General features: G+C 44.7%; 1 protein-coding gene across 6 annotated transcripts in view; it reads right to left on the reverse strand.

Annotated features, from left to right (window-relative positions):
• Positions 1–23,371, reverse strand: part of MAMLD1 (mastermind like domain containing 1) — a 144,014-nt gene that overhangs the window by 50,321 nt on the left and 70,322 nt on the right. For 4 of the 6 annotated variants that reach the window (XM_031661025.1, XM_031661030.1, XM_031661027.1 and 1 more), the window contains exons 3-4: positions 18,397–18,555; positions 1,589–1,663 (exon numbers count right to left, since the gene is read on the reverse strand). In XM_031661025.1, the coding sequence (XP_031516885.1) occupies positions 1,589–1,663; positions 18,397–18,492 (171 nt within the window). In that variant the 5' untranslated portion in view covers positions 18,493–18,555. The remainder of the gene's footprint in view (positions 1–1,588; positions 1,664–18,396; positions 18,556–23,371) is intronic. The other 2 variants (XM_031661026.1, XM_031661029.1) reach the window with 1 other exon arrangement.

Consider the following 23,371-nt stretch of genomic DNA (forward strand, 5'->3'; position numbering starts at 1 on the left):
AACAGGATTTTGAATTTCCAAAATTGCAAGACATGAGGCTCTGGAGAATAGAAGGGTGGTTGGGAACGGCAGGGAACCCTGAATGCTAATGCTGCTTGGCTTCAAGAGGAGTCAGTTACATCTCAGGAGCAAATCTCTGAAAATGGGTGGTTTGGAGCAAGAACCTCAACCTACAAATCGGGGATTTATTGGTGTCCTTGATTCGCCCTGAGCCAGCACTCCATGCAGGCAGATGCAGGCTGGGGTGGAGGAAGGGGCCCTGGAATGCGCATCAGAAGACTGGCGGTTAAGTCCTAGCTTCTCCGTTTGTTGTATGGCTGTGGGCAAGCCACTCCCCTCCCTGAGGCTCAATTTCTTCTTCTGTAAAATGGGTACTTGGCCTACCATGTGTGCCTCACAGCATCAGTGAAAGGTTCCATTGTACTCACTGAGGAGAGCACTTGGGGAGCAGTAATCACTACTGATGTCATTCTCAAGGCCCTGTGTCCTCGCATTGGGCTTCTGTTGCTTTCTTACAAATAAGGATGCATTCACTAGGATTGGGGGATGGGGTGGAAGTAGGGAGAGGCAAGCAGCTTAGTCCTGAGAGCACTGAACTGACAGCCAGCGATGCTGTCTTGGTGGCTGAGCCTGGAAGCTCCTGCCTCCTGCTGCTTGCCACCACCTGCCTTCAGGTGCCACAGTCGTCAGCCTTCAGCCACCCTGACCTGAGGGCTGGGGCTTCAACAGGCTTCTACCAGAACTATCTGAGCAGCAGCCTGGCGTGGCTGGAAGAGCGCTCACAAAGGCAGAGATGAGCAGACCTGGGTGGGCAGTGTTCTAGAACTACTTTCACCTTTTCTGTAGTGTAAGCATGCTAGTTGGAAGAACTGACAGCTCTAAGAATGATCCTCAACCTATAGATATATATGAATTTAATGAGCTCAGAATTTGTATTGTACCATCTCCTGAGAAGAATCAAAGTATTCTGCCATTGAACAAGCATTTCTTGAGAGCTAGCCTCTAACTCCTAGACTGTCAGAACTGCTGGGCCCTTCAAGACAGGCTGCTCCCACTCACTCATGTTAAGCCTGGTGAGGCCTGTAGCCTGTTTTCACAGGAAGAAACCCTCACCCAGTCTTCTCCAAACACATTCCCAGGTTCTGTCATTAGTGGGCTAGAGATGATTACTGTGGGGAGAAGAGAAACATCTGGATGGATTTGGTGAGGCTGTGACCTGTAGAGGAAGCAGGTGCTGCCTGAGGGGGCTGTAATAGAAGCTGAAGGTCAAAGGAGAGGGCCCTGTCCCAATCCAGATGACCCCGTTTCTGCTGGACCCAGGTTCACAAGCTTAATCTGTATTTTGCCTGAATTTGGCTAACAAGCCCAAAATCACATAGGCAAAGGGAGAAGTGGAGGCAGAACCGAGGTTGGAGGCCAATAGGGCCACAGGGCAGAGGTCATTTAAGCCCAACCTTCTCACTTCTCCCTGGACTTTGCCTCTAAAGGACCTTGTGGCGTGACCTCTTGCAGGTCCCTTTCACACTTGGGGCCTCAGTTTCCCCACTGTAAAGTGAATGGGTCCCAGCTTTGGTAAGCTTATGCTTACCTGGTGCTTTCTTCCTGGGCTGCTCTTGTAGAGAAAAGATAAATCTTCTTCCTCCATCCACGAGGGCTTCTTTCCCTGGGGGTGAGAGTAGGCTGAGGAGAGCTACTTGCACACACTCTTAAAGAAAGTATTATCTGCACCAGCTCAGTGAGAGGCACAGATCAGACTGTTACTTGAATCAAATTATGAGCCTCCCCAAATACATCCATGACATTCAAATAGGGAATTACTTGAACATAGACTGTGGGGTCCGGTAGACTAGCAATGTGAATCCTGAGAGTAGCAGGTCTGCACTTGTTGGATCAAGAAAGGTGGCCTACAATTCTGGTCAAATGAGCTGTGCTTATTGACATATTCTATTAGAGAGTACTACCAAGTCACCAGTCACCAGAAAGGTTGCCAGCTCTCCAACCACCTCGAGGCAACTATCCTGAATGGGGCCTTAACAAGCCTAAGAGAGGGTTGGTTTGGTTCCCAAGCCAATATTTGTTCTGCTGTATGTCAGTCATATGGGACCCAAACCAACCCTCTCCTAGGTGCCTCACCAGTTGCTGCAGGGATCCCAATTTCAAGTTTGTTTTTTTATGGTCAAAGTCCAGCATAGACTAAAGGAAGGGGTGGTGATGATTGTGTTAAAAGAGAACTCCAAACCAGTTTAACTCTTGGACACACATCCTATCTCACCATGGTGCTTCCAACCTTCTAGAGATCATGGACTCCTATTTTCCGATGACAAAGCCCCCCACAGGAGTGTTGCCTGGCCATCAGGGAGTGCCTCTGTAACTGAGGGTGAGATCCCACTTTCAGTCCTCCAGCTGTGGCCCAACCCTGCCCCAACCACCAGGTCTGGCCTGTCCTAGGCTCTTAGGTACGGCTGCATTGTGAAATGATGGCTACAGAGCTGGCATCTCCTATAGTCTAGTTCATCTAGTGCACTACCTCATAGTTAAAATAAATCTGTTTAAGCCACTGAGGGTGGTTCCTAGTGCCAACTCCAAGAACAGGAAGCTTCCCTTTCTTGGGAGGTGGATGGTTCAGGTCAATGGGAGCAGGGCAACCACAGTAAGTACTGGACCACAAAACAAAGACTCCATGTGTGGCTTCCATCGAGTCCCTCTCCAATTGGTTTGGCCTTCTCTGTCCTATGCAGCACTTCAGCAAGGGGGCTGGCTGAAGGCTATGAATTGTGTGGAGCCTCCTCATTGCAGTCTCCAACCATCTGATGCTGGGAAAATGTCACCAGGATGCAGCCATGCCATGTGGCCAATGAACCGAAAAAACACCCCTTTTCTACAATGCTCTAAAGAGGCAGAGTAATTCAGAGGTAAGAAAGGAAATACTCCACCAGGGACCCGGGCAGTTCCTACAAAAGCCAGACTTTCCTTCACCTAGGGAGTGACAAGACCAGTGGAAAACACTCTCAAGCAGTAACCCCCAAATGCTCTGCAAGCTGGTGGGGTCCAGATACCGCACAGGCAAGTGGGCTGTCAAATCCCATCATCATGATGTAAATATCTCTAGGCTGCCCTGGACTGTGCCTGACCCTGTCCTCAGCTTTCCACACCTCCACCTAGAGCCCATGCACAGAAGGACCACCCAGGAATGCTGCAAGTGTAGACTCACCTCCAGGGCCACCCAGGGAGAAGGAGGGCAGCCACGCTGGTGGCTCCAGGCCCATTTGGGTGGTGGTACCTTCACACCACAAAGCCCAAACTGAGGCCCCAGATTTGGCTGATGAGGGCATATTAGACAGGGGACACTTATGCTCTTCCCCATTGCCGCCTGGTCTCTGGCTACCCGGACATGGCTACCTGTAGATCCTCTCACAGGTGCGACCATCTTGGCTGAGTCTCCTGATGCCAGGTCCCTGAGGCAGTGGCGGGCTTCTTGCTAATGCTGATGGGATTAGGAATGGGATAGGTGGGGAGGGCCCTGGACTGGGCCCTGATGAGCCAAGTGGGTTTTTAGAGGGGCTACTGGTGCATTTTAGGGACAGGACTCCTGGCAGAACCAAGCTTGGGCAATAAGGAGCCACTGCTAATCTGAGAGCTAGAAATAATCAGGTTCTGGGTCATTATTAATTAGGGTAGTTTGGGCTGTGTGGAAATCACATACTATATGGGGTAGCCACAGCTCTCCCTCCAGATAATCTCTAAGACTTCTGATTGGGACTGTGTGAATGCAGTAGCAATATCTCTTCTTACTGCCAGGCCCTGCTAGTCCTGCCTCCACGCCCTGGCTGGCTCCCCTTATGATCTGACCCATGCCAGGCTGCCATAGTATGTTACTTCTGCACTAGCACTCCTTGGGACCTGCCTCTCCACTGTCCCTCAGACCTTAAAGAACTATACAAACCCAAAGGGCTCTTCCCAAGAGAATTGATATGACTTGAGGTAATTCCATTTCTGGAAGCAGTCACTCCATTTTCTGCCTCACTCTTTCAGTACTTCACAGAGCAGGATGATCCAGGTGCCCTTGTGGTGAGGATCTTTGTTCAGGGGAGTGTGACTTTCATCAGGGTGGCCCAGATAAACCCAGTGGTTTTGTGTTTTGGAGTGGGAGTGCCTTCCCAAGAGCAGGACATGGGATTGAACATGGAAGCCTGTTTCTGGGCTCCATGTCTGTTGGATTGGCCCCATCAGATGAGTGGCAACCTTGCCTGCGGGCGCTCTGACCAGGGCACACAATCCTCTGCCCAAAACTACTGGAATCACAAGACACAAATGACTATTGTGGTACTAAGCACTTTGTATGCATTCACATAGTTATCTTTACAACTCTATGAAAAAGTTATTCCCATTATCATCCTCATCTTAGAAATGAAGAACAGAGTTGTCTGTAGTTTAGAGGTTTATCAGAGAATCATCTCCAAATTGGTGGGGGCTGGAACTTGAGTGTGAGTGGCTAGAGAGAACAAGGAGCAAAGATTAGAGTCTTGCCTGCCTGTCTTCCTTCCTTCCTTCCTCCCTCCCTCTCTTCCTTCCTTATTCCCGTCTTTCTCCTTTCTTCCCTTTCTCCATTTCCTTTTGTTTTTAGTAAGGGAGACCTGATTTATAAGTAGACTTCAAGAATGACTTTGGAATACTTACTAAGTGACAGGCACAGTGCCAAATGCATTTTAGGCTTTACCTTAATGCTCCCAGTGACTCAAGGAAGTTAGTATTAATATGATCACCCCCACCCTCATTGTACAGATGAGGGTGCCCAGTTGAAGAGAGGGAATGTCACTTGCTTAAGGGCATGTGGCTGGCTAAAAAGTGGTAGAACCAGGGAGTGAACTTGGGTTTGTCAACCTCCAGAGTCCTGTCCTTAAGCAGAAGTGGGGCTTGGAGGAAATGGGCCAAGATGGCATTCAGATGATAGGGAAATGGTTGAAGGAGGGCTAGAGCTAGAGAAAGAGAGAGAGAGAGAGAGACTATACCAACTTCCTCTACAAGCAGGGGACATAACAAGAGCAACCAGTTACCAAGCCCCTGCTTCAGCCCTTTTAACTACATCAATTCCTTTCATCTTCAGCGTAACCTTATGAGGTTAGAAATTGGGGTACTGAGATGAAAAGGCCTTTGGTCCAGGGCCTCCTGGGGAACACACAGTGACAGACTGCCAGGAAGGGGCAGTCAGGAGACACACCTGCTGGACCCACACAACCTCCCCCTCCTTTCCTGGCATGATAAAAACCGACCCCATTTGGATTGCAGTGGCAAGGTCAGGAAACAAGGTGACAGTCCTCGTCATTGCCAGGACACCAACTAGAGTAGTTTAAATGGGACAAATAGAAAAATAGTCGCTATGAGAACATTTAAGATCTGCCCTTACAGTAAATTTCAAATATGCAATACAGTATTATTAAATATAGCCGCAGTGCTGTACATTAGATTGCCCAAATTTATGCATCCTATAACTGAGAATTTGTACCCACTGACTGACATCTCCCCATTTCACACCCCACCCATTGCAACTCTCAGTAACTACTCTTCTACTGTTTCTATGATTTTAAAAAAGTTCTATGAATTCAGAAACAAACAGAACTAGATGAAGTTATGGATGGATGCATTGACTAACTTGATTGTGGTAATCATTTCACAATATATAGTATATCAAATCATCACATTGTCCACCTTAAATATTACACATTTTTAATTTGTCAGTTATACCTCAGTAGAGCTGGAAAGAATAAAGAGAAGAAAAAAAAAAAAAACAGTTGCTGGTTAATCAGAGCTTTCTTCCCTGTACTAAGGTGTTTGGGTCTCTAGTTTTGGGACTGAAGCTTATATAATCTGGAGTCCTCTTATGAAACAGAATATAAAATTAAAACAAAATTAGGTACTGGGCCTTAGAAGGCTTGAGGGATGAACTTTGAAGCTTAGGCCAGAGGTGACCTTACCTCTCTCTGTGCTCCAACAGTAGGCTAAATAAAATGGCAACAAGCTTCAGACCACGCAGAAAATTTCCCTGCTTGAGAAATTCAACTGCTGTGTAGGTGGGAGAAGATTCCAGAGACACCTGATTAGTTCAGAACACTCTAGAGGGGCATCCTGTCTGTGATCTCTTCCTGCTAGGACACACCAAAGAGAGATGCTGCTATCAATGGCCACATTTCAAACAATTTATGTCCAGAACATGCCTCCATAGCTCAGCAAAGGGGCCACATGCTTACTGAATAAGCACACTTTAGCTCCTGAGGGCCAACTTTTAGCCTGCAGAAATATCGACCCCACTTCGTAGATTTAGAGCCAGGCTGGTGAGCTCTGATGCCACGAGAATCTTGGCATCAGAGCAGCTGAGGCTTGGAGGGAATGTGGGATAAGGAGTCAGTTTAAAGACTCTTCCCATGGTCTAGGTCCTCTCTTTTTAAATTGAGGTAAAATTGACATAGCATGAAATTAACTTTTTAAAAGCGTACAATTCACTAGCATTTAGGACATTCACAATGTTGTGTAACTATCACCACTATCTAGTTCCACAACTTTTTCATCATCCCAAATGGAAATCCCCCTCCCCCAGCTCCTGGCAACACATTTATCTACCTTCTGTTTCTATAAATGTGCTTATTATGAACATTTCATATAAATGGGATCATGCAATATGTGGCTTTTTGTGCCTGGCTTATTTCACCCAGCATCATGTTTTCTGGGCTCATCCATGTTGTAGCATGCCTCAGCACTCCATTCCTTTTGTGATTCATGAAATTAACTTCCATGTGATTCATGAAATTAACCAAATAATATTCCATTGTGTGGACGTGCCACACTTTGTCAGTCCATTCATCTGATGGACATTTGGGTTGTTTCTGTCTGTCTTTTGGCTATTGTGAATAGTGTTGCTGTGAACATTAGCAGACAAGTTTTTGCTGAACACTTGTTTTTGGTTCTTTTGGGTGTATACCAAGGAGTAGAATTGCTAGGTCATGGAGTAATTTTATGTTGAACTAACTTTTTGAGGAACCGTCACACTGTTTTTCACAGCCTGGATCTTCTTGCAAACTTGCATCATTGGAGGCATATGGAAGAGCAGCAGGGAGAGCTGGGACCCAAAGCTGATCTCCAGACTGGCAGAGAAATCTCTGCAGCTTCCTTAGAGAAGCACCTTTCTGTTCCTGCTGCTGGTCCACACCACACTGTACCATGACCTTTGCTAGTACCAGAGGTAGATGTAGGCAACACTTTTCCTATCTTCAGGCCAAATGATGGCATCCAGAGGCTGAGGGCCAAGGGAAAGAGCATGAACAAATGCAGTGACCAGGGAGTTGGCTTCTGTACCTTCTTAAGGCCAAGTGCCCTTTCCTGTCGAAAACTGCAACTTGAACAGTGCTTGGTAAAGCCCTAATATCCTATGACAGAGTTTGGGGAGACCCACTGGTCACTGCCATTTGAGCTGGAAAGGACGTTGCACTCTCTTCCTGGCTGGGAATGTGCCTTCTAGCATGGACTGCATTTGCCTCGGGCAAGAAACTTTTCTGAAGGCTTTGTCTTCCGCAAGCCTACTCTGCTGCACCCACTCTTCTGCCTCCCAGCCCCTCCGGCTCAGCTCTATATCTAGAACCCTGAAAAGGTGAGCTCATCATATGCTCCCCCATCTATTCAGCCATGCGGGAAATCCCTCTAGATCCATCTTTGGGAACAATATGGCCAGAATCAGCAAGAGGCGTATCTGCACAACAACTCAGCAGAGACTGCCTGTGCAAGGGGTGTGTACCTGGCAGGTTGGTTCTGCATTTTTATACACATACAGGATGCAGCTTCTAGTAGCAAAGACTTTTTAGGGCTGTATGGGGGGGGGGTATATCATGTTCATGCACTCACAGTAGGCTAAAGGGATCCATATAGACTCTCAGGATGTTGCGCTTTTCTAGACCTTCAGGTCCAAGTCTTGGTGTTACCAACTACAGGCCTTTATAATATCCCAGGCCCTTTCAGTGGACAGTGCACTTTCTCTTTCATCATCCTTTGATTCTAACAAGAATCCTAGGAGGTAGGCAGTGCTTTGCTCAGGGTCCTTGTTACACATGGGTAAACTGAGGCAAATGAGTTGCAGGTGGCTTACTAAAAGTCATATAGATAGTGGCAGAGCAGAGTTTGGCACTCAGGGGTCCAGAGTTCAGCCCAGGTAGCAGAACCCCAAGAACCCCAGGCATGTATAGTGGTGGATGTGTGGACACCTCAGCAGTAAGTCAGCCTTCCCTGAATGAACCCAGAGGTAATTCTGGGGTGCTAAAAGAAAGGCAGATCATGTCAGCTCTTCACACTTACACTGAGGATAAAAAATCACTTTTAGTTTCAACGACAACATTTTGACTTGCCTGTAGGGACTGTTGTATTTGACCCAAGGTTTTCCAAACTGTACATCACAGGATAGTGCCAGGTAGCAGTGACCTCAGAGAAGAAATCTCCTATTGTAGTTTTATGATATACATTAGGGTAGCTTGGCTGCTGAGAATTTGCTGATCCTACTGGGCCCTTAATGAGCTCTCAAGTGTCAGGGTACACTGACTGGACCACTGCACACTCCTTGCACATTATAGGCTTTGTAGGCAAATGGATAATTTGATTATACAAACAGAAGAAGAGGAAGAAGAAGAAGAGGAAGAAGAAGAAGAAGAAGAAGAAGAAGAAGAAGAAGAAGAAGAAGAGGAAGAAGAAGAAGAAGAAGAAGAAGAAGACCTTCTGCACGACAAATTCTGATAGAAGAACTTAGCAGTGTAGGGTGATTAGAGGGCTTGAGGTAAGCCCTGAGCCCTCATGGTCTGTTTAAATTTTGTCTCTAATTGGTGGTCACCTTGGGCAAGTCATTTTTCCCTCCATGAGCCTGTTTTCTTACCTACAAAATGGGGAAAGTAAAGCCTTCGTAAATTTCTTGTAAGGATTGCATGAGCTTAGCAATGTATAGCATAGTGTGTGGCATAGTGTAGATACCAAATAAATATGATCTCTCTTTCTACTCTTGAAAATGCAAACACATTCTTTGTGGTCCTAAAATAGCCTGTAACATGGTTTACTCAGCAGCATTTGCTATTCAAGGCAGATCTGCCTTTAGTCATTGGCTGCGCTCCTGAACAGCTGTGTGAAAGGCTAACTTTTGTAAACCAAATCATAATAAAATGCAGCAAAAATTTGTCACTGAAAGGAAATCCTCAGTATATCCTTTTATGAAGTGAAAGATCCCTCATGCAAACTTATCTTTTTTAAAAGTGCGCATTTGGAGATATAGCCCTTTCTTATGAATCCTAATTCAATTTTGGCCATAGACACATGTTGATGTTCCACAGTCCCAAAGCACATAGCAACAAGAGTAGGTTCTGTATTGAAAATACTGACAATTTAAAAACACGTACTTATTTTACTGTATGTGGACAGTGTCTATGATTGCATCATGAAAAGTGTCATTTAACCATGTGCATGTACATGAGAGAGATAGAGAGAGAGAAGTGGTAGGGTGGTGGTGATAGAAGGGATGGTGATAGTAATCATGGTAATGGTAGAGGTGATGGAGGTAGTAATGACAGAGGTAATGGTGGTAGTGACGATGGTGGTGGTGGTAATGGTGGTGGATGTGGTAGTGGCAACTGGGATGGTGGGATGGTGGTAGCAATGGTGATGGTGGTAATGGTGTTGATTTAAAGGGTGGCGGTGGTAGTAAAGGTGAGGGTAGTGGTGGTGAAGGTCGCGGTGGTGTAAGTGAGGGTGGTGGTGGTGGTGCTGGTAGCAATAGTGATGGTGGTGATGGTGTTGATGAGGGTGTTGGGATCAGGGTGAGTTCCCACAGTATATTTCATTCTGGTTGTACCACTCTGTCATCAGCACACCACTGACTGGGACAGAGGAAGAAGGTTCACTCTGAATGTGTTATTAACGGAAACCTCAAAACAATCTGTCTCCTCATAGTCATTCATAATTATCTTTTTCTTACCTGGAAAACTGAAACTGAATTACCGGGAAAAACACAGGAGATTTTTGTTTGTTAATATGCTGCCAATAAAGTAATTTTATGTCAAATTTAACTACAGGAAAGGGCAAGGCATTTTCTAAGTTCCTTAGATGTCATGTGGCTAAAAAACACAAAAGGATGGACAGCAGTTAGATACTGTACACTTAGCTGTTTGAAGCCATATATTCACAAAGCAGATGTTGGGAGTTGGTGTTTGAGGACTGACTTCCTGGAGGTATTTTATGTAGGCCAAGTTCATTGTTTTAAACTCTAAGGGCTTGACTTGAGGGAGGAAAAGAGGCAAGAAAATGTTTAGTTTTGCTGACAGCATCACATGGGCAGCCCTAATGCTAGACAACTTTAGGGCCTGAAGCTTATTATAGGAAAAGAAGCACCTACAGAGTGGCACTGGGCTCCCCTACCCCACAGAGATGAAGGCATCTGACAGTAAAGGGCAGGCAGGGCTGCCTAGGGGGCCCAGAACAGACACCTCCATGAGAATGAGCACAGGCCAGGGAGAGAAGTGGGGAACCAGAGAGAAGGAGCTGGAATTCTAGTGGGACAAACGATAAGTGAACAACAAGAACAAGATAAGAGTATATGCAGTATTCTTTCAAAGACTGAAAAAATAGTGATGTGATATAAAAAATAGTGATGTGATAGAATGGCTGGTGGCTCCGAGCAGGCCAGGAGAAGGACTAGGGGCAGAGCACTCCAGGCAAGAGGGCAGCAAGTGGGAAGGCTCTGGGGTGCGGCTTTTGGACTGTTCCAGTGACGGGCAGGCAGCCAGTGTGCCTGTCACACAATGCACCAGGGAAGTAGTCGTGAGTTTGCAGAGGGTCTTGCAGGCTATGGGAAGTAGGTTGGATTGTATTTTGTTTGTAGGGAAGCCATCGGGGGGCTTAAGCAGAGGAAGGATTGGCTTCGTCTTTTTGAAAAAGATCTCTCTGGATGCTGATGGAAGGAGAAATGGAAGGAAAAGGGACAGTTTTAGGGGCAAAAACTTTTGAGAAGGGTGGAATTGGGAGTGTGGAGTTGGGGCCAGCTTTGGCACAGGAAGGGAAGCTAAACACGTGGCCGCATGAGGGCCTGTAATTCTACCTGAAATGAGTACCATTTATTAGGGTAAACAAATGAACCATATGCCCAGTGATACAGACCAAGTGTTGGCAAACTTCTTCTGTGATAGCCCAGGTAGTAAATATCTTAGGCTTTGCAGGCCATGTGGTCTCTGTTGAAGCCCTGTGTAGTAGACAATATGTTAATAACTGGGCGTGACTGTGTGCTAATAAAAGTTTATTTACAAAACAGCCTGTGGGCTGGATTTAGCTCACAGGCTGTAGTTTGCCAACCTCTGACCTAGAGCATGAACTGAGCATCTTCTTGGAAGGAAATAAGTTCTTTCCAAGTTGCCCTCCTCACACTGCAGGGGGCCATGTAGGCCCATTGTTCGCAAGAGAGTGGGTGGGCAACCTTTCTGAAGCAGAAAAACGTAAAGATTTCTTCCATAGTGCAAGCAGAATGACCATTTCCAAACCGTGCAAGTGATCCAGCAGTCCCAAAAGTTGTTTAACTTCTCATTGTGCACCTGTTCTCAGGTGCTCTGAAGCTTCCAACGAGAGGAGAGAAACATCATCCCCTCCAGAATTCCCTTGGGCCTTGCCGTTATAGTGTTGTACATTGTTGAACAATTTGCATGGGCTAGTGGATTAAAGCACACCCTCCACCCTCAGGCCCTCAAGGATCTCTATGATAACACAGTCTCACCTTCTACCCCTTCCATCCCCATCCTAGGTGCTATGGCCAACCTTGAGGCTGCCATGTTAGGTCTATGCATTTCCCACCTCCATCACGTAACTCTGTGAAGGCCAGGTAGTTTCCTATTCATCTTGGTAACCCCAAAGCCTCGTGACAGGGCTCAGCTGGCATCTGCAGATGTGAATGAACTACTGGAGAAAATGGTACTCTGCAAATAACTCTGTTCTCTTCCCATTTCCTATGTAAGGCCTAGAGACAACGACTTTTAGATGCATCCCTTCCCCTCTGTATGACACTGGCCTTCTCTTGTGTCCAGCAATGTGGGTGGCCTACATGATTTCTAAGGGACTTCTGGCCAAGATGAACAGCAGCTGCATCTTATTGAGCATTTACTATGTGCCATCTACTGAGCCACAGCTCCAGGGACATAGAAGCAGGAGCTCTCAGGGTCAGGGCAGTGATTGAGCAAGTGAGCACCTATGCCAGCCCTGCCTCAGGATGGGGACTCGAGAGGGTGATGGAAACCTGCAGCACTGGAGGGAGGCAGACAAAGACAGGCCTGTGCTGAGGAGGCCCGGAGCAAGAGAGAGGGAGGCAATGACAACAGAGACATGCCTGGGCCTTGGGTTTGAGTGCCCAGTGGTCAAATCCACTTCCCTGTGGCTGATGCTTGCCTTTCTAACTTTGGAATTTTAGGGTTGGAGATCTGGTGAGAAGGGAGGAGGGAGACGAGGAGGAGAAGGGAAAGGCAGGAAGGAAGGGGAGGGAAAGGAAAAGTAAAAGGGGAGGAGGAAGGTTTCCAACAAATTATTCTATATCAACTGTGGAAATCAAAATTTGTTGCCCAAATCTTAGAAGCTGGAATGCAGCACCCCAGGGGTAGCTTATAATCCAAATATCTATCTGTAAAAAGGGAAACACTGGGCTTTTCAGCTGTGGATTCTCAGTAAAAGCAAGAGGCCTCAGCCTACACAGGCCAGCCCAGAGTTTGAGGAACCCCAGGCCCACACCCACAGGGCTGGCCCCCGGGTCTGCATACTCCCTAGAAATGTGCACACTTCTGAGCCTCAACTCTGTCCTGGAGTTCAACAGCATCCCTCTCCTTCCTGGGGCAGTTCCACCTCCAGAAACCTGTTACCTTGGGCCTTTTGTCAAGGAAACTGTGGGAAAGAGCTAGGCAGGAATGCAGTTGAGGCCAGCATGGGCTCCTAAAATTTCAGAAATAGGCAGTGTCATGCTCCCAGGTGCCTGCATAAGCCAGCTGAAAAATGGAGCTCCCCTCAACAACACCCTCCCTTCAAAGAGACTGTGATTTGCAGGTCACTGGTTTGCCGAGCCAGGCTACCCAGGCAGGACCCAGATGCCAAGCCCAGTGGTGTCCTGCAAGCTGAGCAGTGCTCAGTTCTTGCGAAAAAGGTCTGTGTGAAGGCAAGGCCTCTGCCTGGCTTCTCGCCCCAGTTGGGTGTCTGGAACAGGAAAGAGCCCTTACTGCAGGAGAAGGAGGAGGGAGCAAAGGGAGCGAACAGCTACGTGCTCCACGGGGAGGATCCCCAAAGTAGAAAGGCACATACACACTGCAGCCCTTGACCTAGAATGCTCACAGCTACATTACAGATTCAGGTCTCCTCAGTGCAGTGGAGCTGCTGATGAGACTGTGGGATCCTCAGGGGTCAGGACACACATTTCCCATTACCCTTCTGATGGCAAAAATCCTCTGAGCCAATGCCAACCTCTGATCATTAAAAAAAAAATGTGCTCACGGCAGTGTGTGGTTTAGGACCATGCCCTGTGTGGTTTGGAACACATGCACAACCATACCTTGTTCATCACCATCCCAGAAACCCTGACGCAGGCAAAGAGCAGAGTTATTAACCCTACTTTACTGATGTGCAGATTGAAGCCCAGAGGCTCACGCAAGTTCTCAGTAAATGGCAGGGACAGTTGCCTCTAGATTAACTGACCCCTGAGATCACCTGGGTCTTGGAAGGGGGCCCATACACATGAGCTCCCCTCTCTTGGGGCCAGATTTGCACCTGTGCCGTGCCTTCAGCCTGCATGAAGTAGGGGATGCTGGCAAAGACTCAAACCTCTGAATCTGGGTTTTCTCTTGAGGCTTCTAAGGGAGCTGTTTCGACAGCTCACTGTTCCCAGCTGACTGCCCCTGCATGGGGTTTTAAAGCAGCCTAGCTTTCTGCCAGGCTTGGCAGTGGACAATGCTGGTCAGTCAGAAGGTCCCAGAGAGCTACCAGAATGAAGTAAATGTGCTTCTACTCTTTACCTGTTTATGGGCTGTCTCTGCCACTGGAATGAAAGGCAATGAGAACAGTGCCTGGCCTGCAGAAGGCCCCGGAGATACCTGAGCTTCTAATCTGGGAGGGGAAAGCATCAGGGTAGGAAGAGCTTTGGAGGCAGGGCACCTGAGTTTGAGATCTGAATTTACAACTTCCTGCCTGTGTGACATTGGGAAAGTCTCCATCCTTTCTGATTCTCAGTCTCCACCCTGGGGAAGTGGAAATATCAATCTCTGTGACACAGAAGCAAATGAGCTAATGTGCACAAAGTACCTTGCACAAGAGAGACGCTCAACCACTTGCCTCCAGGTTTCACCAAGAACTACAGAGTAAGATAGATTTGTTCCCAGTGGAGGAAGCCTGGGAATAATTTGCCCCTAGACTATGAATTCCTGGGGCTCAAGATCTAGCACAGGGCTGGGCACAGAGAAGGGACCCTGGAAACGTAGCAGGAGGCCAGAGATAAACAAGCCCTTAGAGCTCATACCTATGCCCTCTGACCTCAAGAAGAAAGAAACCTGCTCAAAGTCTCACAAAGAGCTTGCTCCAACCCTGGATCAAGTCTGAGGTCTCCTTCCTGAGTCCAGCACTTTTTTTTTTGCAAGAAGTATATGCCTCCAAAGCTGATGGGCACAAATCTTGAACCCCATCACATACACACCAAGGGAGGAGGTGACTAGAGCTCCTCCTACTGGGTATGCCTAAGGTCACCGGTCTAAAGAAAAATGACTGACAGAATGGGGCCAGTACTTTTGTAGCCATCCAAATGTCCACATACCCTGTTATACTAAGGGCTCCTCTCTCCCCTTTCTTCAGCCCCACTTGCATTTAGAGGTGAGAAAGATGTGGGCTGAGGGGTTGTTTTTCGCCATATTGTAGACTGAAAGCACACTGCACTTGGAGCCATCCAGATGAGGACCCTTGACGTAGCGCCCCACCTTCTGGATGGCCATCCTTCTGAAAGTCACTGAATTTCTCAGACTTTATTCTCTTTATCCATAAAGAAGGAGAATAATAATAATCCCCCAACCCTGCCCAACCACTGACTGGTTGGGAAGCTCAGAAGAAATACTGGGCACGGCATCCCATTGTAGTCTGTAGAGTGAATCGCTTCTTAACATTAAATGGCTGAACACAGAAGATGTGCAAAGAGCACTGTGTCCCCTTCCTCCTCCAACTGAACAGTTCATGTCCTTCACACCCCCGTTTTGTCTAGGAGCTGCCTTATGAAGGGAATAGGTGCCTGCTCCGAGCTGGAGGAAACTGCCACTTACGGTGAGGTGTAGACTGAGACAGAGATGGCATGTGACATGCACACTGAGTCTCAAATGTTCAAAAAGTCAAACTCTTCTGTTCCCCAGATCGCCAGAGTCATTAAGCAGTCACACTATTAAATGAATGAACAGATGCTGAAAAGGTACTTGCATTACTGAGATTTCTTATGGTGATGGCCCCTGCCTGATATGTATTCAGCGTTTTGTAGTTTTCAATATGCATTAGAGTATAGTGGTGATGACACTGGTTTCTGAGTTTGTCACTTTCTTCTATCTGTGACTTTGGTCAAATTGCTTAACCTCTCTGAGTCTCAGTTTCCTGGAGATGATAATAGCTTCTTCTTCCCAGCGTTATCATGAGGATTACAGGAGATAATGCCCCACGAATGCTTAGTAAAGTGCCTAGCACCTAGTCAATGCTGAATTAAAGGTGGTTATTCTTACTTTTGGTTCATTTGAACTTTGTTCTCAGGGAGGGCAAAGGATGAACAAAGCCTCATAGCTAGTGAGGAGTAGCTGCAAGACTAAAACCCTGGTGTTCTGAGCCCTAGTCTTAGGCCAAGAACAACTGTTACGTGAGATGCGCGTTTTCCTTCAAGGGAGCTCACAATTATTTCCATGTAAATTCAAGGACTGCTTAAAGAGAACTCTCCTCTGGGACTGGTATCCGTTTATTTTAAGATTGATTTGAAACATGTTTTTTGTTTGTTTGTTTGTTTTCTGGGAAAGAACAAGAGAACCAGTCAAGCTGAATGCCTGAAGCAAATCTCTCTTAGCGATGCTTTTAGGATGAGGGAGAGTGGTGCAAGAAATATGCTTCCAGATGCACAGGGTTTCCTGGGACTAGGGTTCAGGGTGTCATCCCTGGCTGTTATGAAGTGTCAGAAGGAGAACAAACAAGGGAAACATCTGAGATCCAGCTAAGGCTACACCCTGGAAATGCAAGCCCAGCTCTTGCAAAGGACCTGCTTCGGCCACTCACCTTCCAGGCCTTATAGTAACTTGTTTGGACAGCAGGTTTCTTGGCGGACTCACAGGCCATTCTGCTTTTATTTGGTTAACCTCAGTCCACAAGCACCCAGATGCTGAGATCCTCAGTGTGTGCAGCAGTTTCATATTAGCACTGGGTACCTTTCTGAGACTACAAGGATACCGTACAGCAGCACCTGTCATGTCCAGTCAAAGGAGTGGGCTCTCTCAGTGTCATCCAATGCTGTTTCAACTGTGAAGAAGACCATCTGAGAGAGTTGCTTTTGGAGCCTAAGACAAATTTTTAAAATTCTTTGATCTCCTCAACTGGGGTGAATTCTTGGTCTAGGACAGCTTGAAGTTTTAGAAAGAGTCAAGCCACTCAGAACCCAACAGGGAACTCTTTCAGAGAATGAGGTGTGGCATAGAGGAGGCAGAAGGCTGATCTTGATCAAGTCCAAAGTGTGACTCTAGAGTAATGAATGTGAATTTTTGGCAAAGTTTACAAAGGGCTCTAAAGGCCATCTGCAAAGAGAAGCCAAGCCCGGAAATGAGGTAAGCAATGACAACTTCTCCAGAGTAAACGCACAGATGGCCACTCCAAGGACCTATTCTAAGGACAGCCCCCACTGGAATCTGTGCATTCAACTGTGCACTGATCAAAACCAAAGCAGTTACTTACTGGTCACACTTTTTAAGAGTGCTGGAGGAGTTGGGGAGAAGGGGAAGAGGACCCCTGCATCCACAGTCCATCAACCTTTTCTCCTACAGTTTGGCTCAAGTGAATGGAAACAAGTGGGAAACAAAAGAGAAATTTAAAGTCATGCTAAAACTGATCATGGACTCTGGGAGCATTATTAGGTTTTTCTTTACTGACTCAATTGTTGATCATAAGAGAGAAGCATGAAATATAAACGGTAATTAGAATGGAGGTTAGAGATTTCTTTCTAGAAGAGGCCTAAGGCCTGGAAATTTGGACAGTCTGCTGGTCAAGTAATGTCTCTATCTCTGCCATCCCACCTGATTGCAATCTCTGTGAGAACTGGTGACTGCCGTAAACAGTTTTGTAAATGTCTACATGCTCAACTTGATAGCACATTCTCAATACACTGTTGGTGGTTGACAATGAGGAAACAAAGAGAAAACAAGATTTCAATCGCCTCCTTCCACATCTGTGCACATATCACAATTCTAAAATAAATAGAAAGCTGACTTGCTGAAAGTGGATTGCCCTGGGAATTGGAGAAGACAGGCCCTCTAGTTATGTGAAATGGCATTACCTCAGAGCCCAGGGCTTCCAGTTCTATGAAAAGGAAGGAAGCCGACCCACGGCTCTGTAAGAGCCATTTCCTCTCTGCTCTATTAATTTCAGAGATTAAGCAAGCCACTCCTCTGTGGCCCTAATACCCTGAGATAATAGCTATTGTGTTTGCTGCAATTCCTGCTAACAGAGCTAATCTTGGTAGATTGGTGGTGTTGCCGGCTTTTATTGTCAAATTAAACTAGTCAATGGCTCTCATAGTCCCTTCTATCATCTTCCTGCTCCTAGAACTACCACTAGAATCCCTAATCCTGAGTTTCAGAACACTTGGATGATATCTGAGTTCCCAGAGAGGAAAGTAGAAGTGTGTCAGATGAATTTTTAAAAGGACAACAGGGCCAGAAAGTTGAACGGGAAGCCCTCTCTGTGCCCTACTCACTAGCTTTTTGTTCTCAGTCATACTAGGAAGCTCGTGCGATATATCTAGTGCTTGCCATTCTGACTGGCTTCTATTAAGAGAAAAAGTAACCTCGTCTTCCCTCTCCTCAGCCTTCCTCATTTTTCTTATTGAATGAGTGCAATGCAGTGATCACTACTAGACTGGGAGTCCATATGGAGCCTTAGACTGTATTTCCAGCTCTTCTAGAAACCTACAAGGGGTGGGATCAGCTCATCTCCTAGATCTCTTCTAGATCACATTTGAGTTCTTTATATTTTGAGTTGGACCCCTGCCACCAAGTTTGCACAGAAAATTTCAATAACACATCTTACGTTCAAGTTTAAGATTAGAAGCATTCAACACCCCCCTCCCCCCATGGCCCATTGTCTGACCGATTCCTGGAGCTTTCTGGGCTCCTGACGATTTCCCACCATGGCGAAATGGGGAAGCATGCTCTTGATTACAAGCCGACTTTTCCAGTCATCCATTGTTTGACCTGCAATTTTATTCTTGACTCTCCAAGGCGTTTCCCAAACGACCTAGACACAGGGCTTAGGGAGACAAAAAGTACACTGTCTTTCAGATATGAAGATGAGACCATTGACCCCGTGAATCACAGACTTTCACTCTGAAGACAGGTTTGTGTGGAGTCAGCCACATTCCTTTTCCCTTCTTCCCACCCACCACCCTCATTGAGCACCCCAACCCCCAAGGATGAGAGGCATTTCTGTGAGACAGTTGGCTGGGGTAAAATGACAGTCCTTGACCAGAGGAAAGAACAAAGTTCACTGGAAGGCAGAGGGGTGGATGGAAGAGCAGCTTCATGTGACTAAAACAACACTGGGCCTACAGGCATGGTATCTGGGTCCTAGGTCTGGATTTGCTTTTGTGTGATATGCAGTGGGATCCAGGGAAAGCTTCCTCTGTTCTATGAGATGCAATTTCTTTATATCAAAACATGGTGGCTAAATTAAGTGATGGCTTAGGGCCTCTTCAGTTCCACTAGAGTAAGTCTTATGGTTCACAGAAGCAGCAGCCACCAACTGTGGCACTGTTAGGATAGAGCCAAGTGAGCTAACAGTTCAAAGCCTGACAGATACAGGAAGGGAACAATGGATATTGAAAGGGACTCATGAAACCCTGGTGCACTGATTTACACGAAACTGACTGAGCAGGCTATGATCATGGCTGCTTCTCCATGACGGATAAGCAGACATATGCAAACCCAGGTAAAGTTTCATTTCTTTTTGTTTTTCATGATGTAAACATGAAATAAGAGCTCCACTAAGACATTAATATATAAGGACAGCTCTACTTCCCATAAACCTTCCCACAAACTGCCATGTTGGCAGTACAGCATCAGGCTCTAAAATCTCAATGTCCAAACCTCTGCCTCTGGAAAGATGGAGAAGTACTTTTCCCCATTCTCTCACTGAGTATCACTAAAACCTCTGGACGTTATATATAAAACAAACAAAATAAGACATTAAAAGGTGGAAAGAAAAAAGTATACTGGTTAGGGACCTTGGGACCTGAGCAATGATGCAGTGGCGAGTTCTCTGGATTTTGTTTTTGCCTCATATATACCAGACTTGGAGCTGAAGAAGCCAGAAACCCAGAATGCCATTGGGCACTAACAAAGAAGCCCCAACAAAAGCCTGTTCTTTCTAGCCAAAAGACCAGGAAAGAGGTAGCCTAGCAAGACAGAAAACTTTTAGACAATGACTGCTCTACTCCAGCCAAACACCATGGAAGAAAATGCAGTCCCATTATATTCCATCAACAAAAGCCAAATGAGAAGCCTAGACTCCACACCCACATAGCAGTAATGAGGTGCCCTTCCCTATCCCCACTAGAGTAGTATCAGAAAAAGCCTAGTGGGGAGTTGGAATTCTCACCACTGCCCAGCAGTAATGAGGAGCTCCACCCTCCCTGATGTCAATGAAGGATAAGATGGTGCCCCCCTTCCCTGCCAGAGCAGTGTCAGGGGAAGTCAGCTAAAACAGAAAATTTAAATAAGATCCAGTCTTATAATGCAATATCCAAACTGCCCAAGTTTCAGTAGCAAAGCACTTGTCATACCAAGAACCAGTAAGATATCAAACAGAATGGAAAATATTATCGGCAGATGCCAACAGTAAGATGACACAGACGTCAGAATTGCCTGACAAGGATTTTAAAGCAGTAATCATTAAAGTGCTTCAACCAACAATTACAACCATGCTTGGAAGCAAATGAAAAAAATACAGAAAGTCTCAGCAAAGTAATCAGAATTCTTAGCAGAGAAATAGAACATATAAAAAAGAACCAAATGGAAATTTTAGAAATGAAAAATACAATAATGGAAATAAATTCAGTGAATCGAATTAAGAAGAGAATGGTAAAAACAGAGGAAGGAATTAAGATAGAACAATAGAAATGACCTATCTGAACAACACAGAGAAGATATCCTGGAAAAAAAATAAACATAGACTCAAGGACATGTAGGATTACAAACAAAAGATCTAACTTTCATGTCACTGGAATTCCAGAAGGAGATGAGAAAGAGAATGAGACCAAAAAAAAACAAAAAAAACCAAAAAAAACCCCAACTATTCAAAGAAATAATTGCTGAAAACTCCCCAAATTTGACAAAAGACATAAATCTGGAAATTAAAGAAGCTGAGTGAACCTCAAACAGTATAAATATAAAGAAATCCACTCCAAGACCTGTAATAATGAAATTTCTGAAACATGAAGAGAAAAGCCTTGAATGCAGTGAAAGAGAAATGATACCTTACCTATAGAAGAAAAATAATTTGAATGAGAGTGAAATTTTGGTCATAAACCATGGATTCCAGAAGGAAGTAGCATAATATTTTTCAAGTGCTGAATAAAGAGAACTGTCAACCCAGAACCCTATACTCAGTGAAGATACACTTCAGACATGAAAGGGAGATCAAGACATTCTCAGATCAAGAGACACTAACAAAATTAGTCAACAACATGCCTCTACTAAGAGAATATCTAAAGAAAATTCTCTAAGCAGAAAAGGAATGATAAAAGAAAGAATATTAAACATTAGAAAGGAATAAAGACCAATGGAAAGAGAAAAAATTATGGGTAAATGTAATGGACTTTCCTTCTCCTCTTGAGTTTTCCAAATTATGTTTGAAGGTTAAAGCATGAATTATAACATTGTCTGATGTGTCTGTAACTGTATGTGGAAGGAATATTTAACACAATTATATTATAAATAGAGGAGAGTAAAGGGGCGAAAGGAGAGGTAGGGTTTCTACACTGAAACTGGCAAAATGTTGACACCAGTAGATTATTATAAGTTAGGCATATATATAATGTAATACCTAGAGTGATCCCTTAAAATACTATACAAAAAGATAGATTCAAAAATGCTATATACGAAACAAATGGAATTCTAAACATTGTTCAAGTAGCCCACAGGAAGTCAGAAAAAAGAAAATAGAAAAACAAAAAATCAGAGAACAAACAGAAAACAAAAATAAATTGGCAGAACTAAGCACTAATTTATCAATAAATACAATAAATGAAAATGGTCTAAACATACCAATTAAAAGACAGAAATTGGCAAAGAAGATAACATGATCCAATGATATGCTGTTGCAAGATGCTCACCTCAGATATAATGATTTAGGAAGGCTGAAAGTAGGCCGGGCGCGGTGGCTCACGCCTGTAATCCCAGCACTTCGGGAGGCCGAGACGGGCAGATCACGAGGTCAGGAGATCGAGACCATCCTGGCTAACACGGTGAAACCCCGTCTCTACTAAAAAATACAAAAAACTAGCCGGGCGAGGTGGCTGGCGCCTGTAGTCCCAGCTACTCGGGAGGCTGAGGCAGGAGAATGGCGTGAACCCGGGAGGCGGAGCTTGCAGTAAGTTGAGATCCGGCCACTGCACTCCAGCCTGGGCCACAGAGCGAGACTCCGTCTCAAAAAAAAAAAAAAAAAAGAAAGGCTGAAAGTAAAATGATGGAAAAAAAATACACCATGCAAATACTAATTTTAAAAAGTAACAGAGGTGGCTCTAGCGATATCAGATAAAGCAGACTTCAGAGCAAAAAAGTAATAGTAAAATAAAATACCAGGGACAGATAGGGACATTACATAATGCTGAAAGTGTCAATCCACCAATAAGACATAGTACTCCTAAATGTGTATGCTTTAAACAGAAGACCTGCAAATATAGGAAGCAAACGTTTTTAGAACTGAATGGAGAAATAGAAAAATTCACATTTATAGTTGGGGACTTCAACACCCTCTCTCAACAACTGATAGAACAACTACAGAGAAAATCAGCAAGATGTAGAAGAGCCCAATGACAGGTTTCAATAAGGCCTAAATAAAAGGTATAGATTGCTCCACCTGAAAATAATATAATTTACGTTACTTCAAACACCCAAGAAATACATACCAATATAGACATATTTTCAGTCATAAAACAATCTGCAAAATATTAAAAGAATTCAAATAATAAATGATGTTTTCTTTATGATGGAATCAAATTGGAAAACAGTAACAGAGAGACAACATGAAAATCTACAAACACTTAGAAATTAAAAAGCATGCTTTAAAACAAATTCATGGGTTAATGAGGTCTTAAAAGAAATAAAAACTACACTGAACTGAATGAAAGTGAAAATACAATGTATCAAAATTTGTGGGACACAGGTAAAGCTGTGCTGAGATGATAATGTATAAAACTAAATCTAAAATTAATAATCTAAGCTCCCACTTAAGGAACCTACAAGAATAAGAATAAAATAAACCCAAAGCAAGCAGAAGGAAGAAAATAATAATCAAAATCAGTAATACTGAAAGCAGTTTGATAGCAGAGTATATGGTGACTATAGCTAACAACAATGTATCGCATATTTCAAAATAGCTAGAAGAGAGGACTTGCAATGTTCCCAACACATAGAAATGATAAATATTAGCGACAATGGACACCCCAAGTACCCTAACTTGATACTTTCACAGTCTATGCATTTAACACAATATCATATGTACTGCATAAAGATGTACAAATATTTGTATCAATAAACATAATAATATTAAAGAGAGAAAAATAATAGAGAAACCCAATACAAATCTAGTTCTTTATTAAAATTAATAAAATGTACAAATCTCTAGCAAGACTGACAAAGGAAAAAGGGAAGATGCAAATTATCAATACTCTGAATGAAAGGGAGATACTACTATAGACTGCAGACATGAAAAGGATAATAAGGGACTACTACTATGTATACACATACAAATCGGAAAACTTAGATGAAATGGACCAATCATTATAAAAGCGCAAACTGCCAAAATTTACCCAATATGAAATAATCTGAATGACTATATAATTATG

This window comes from Papio anubis, chromosome X (genome assembly GCF_008728515.1).
Source record: "Papio anubis isolate 15944 chromosome X, Panubis1.0, whole genome shotgun sequence".
Taxonomy (NCBI): Eukaryota; Metazoa; Chordata; class Mammalia; order Primates; family Cercopithecidae; genus Papio; species Papio anubis.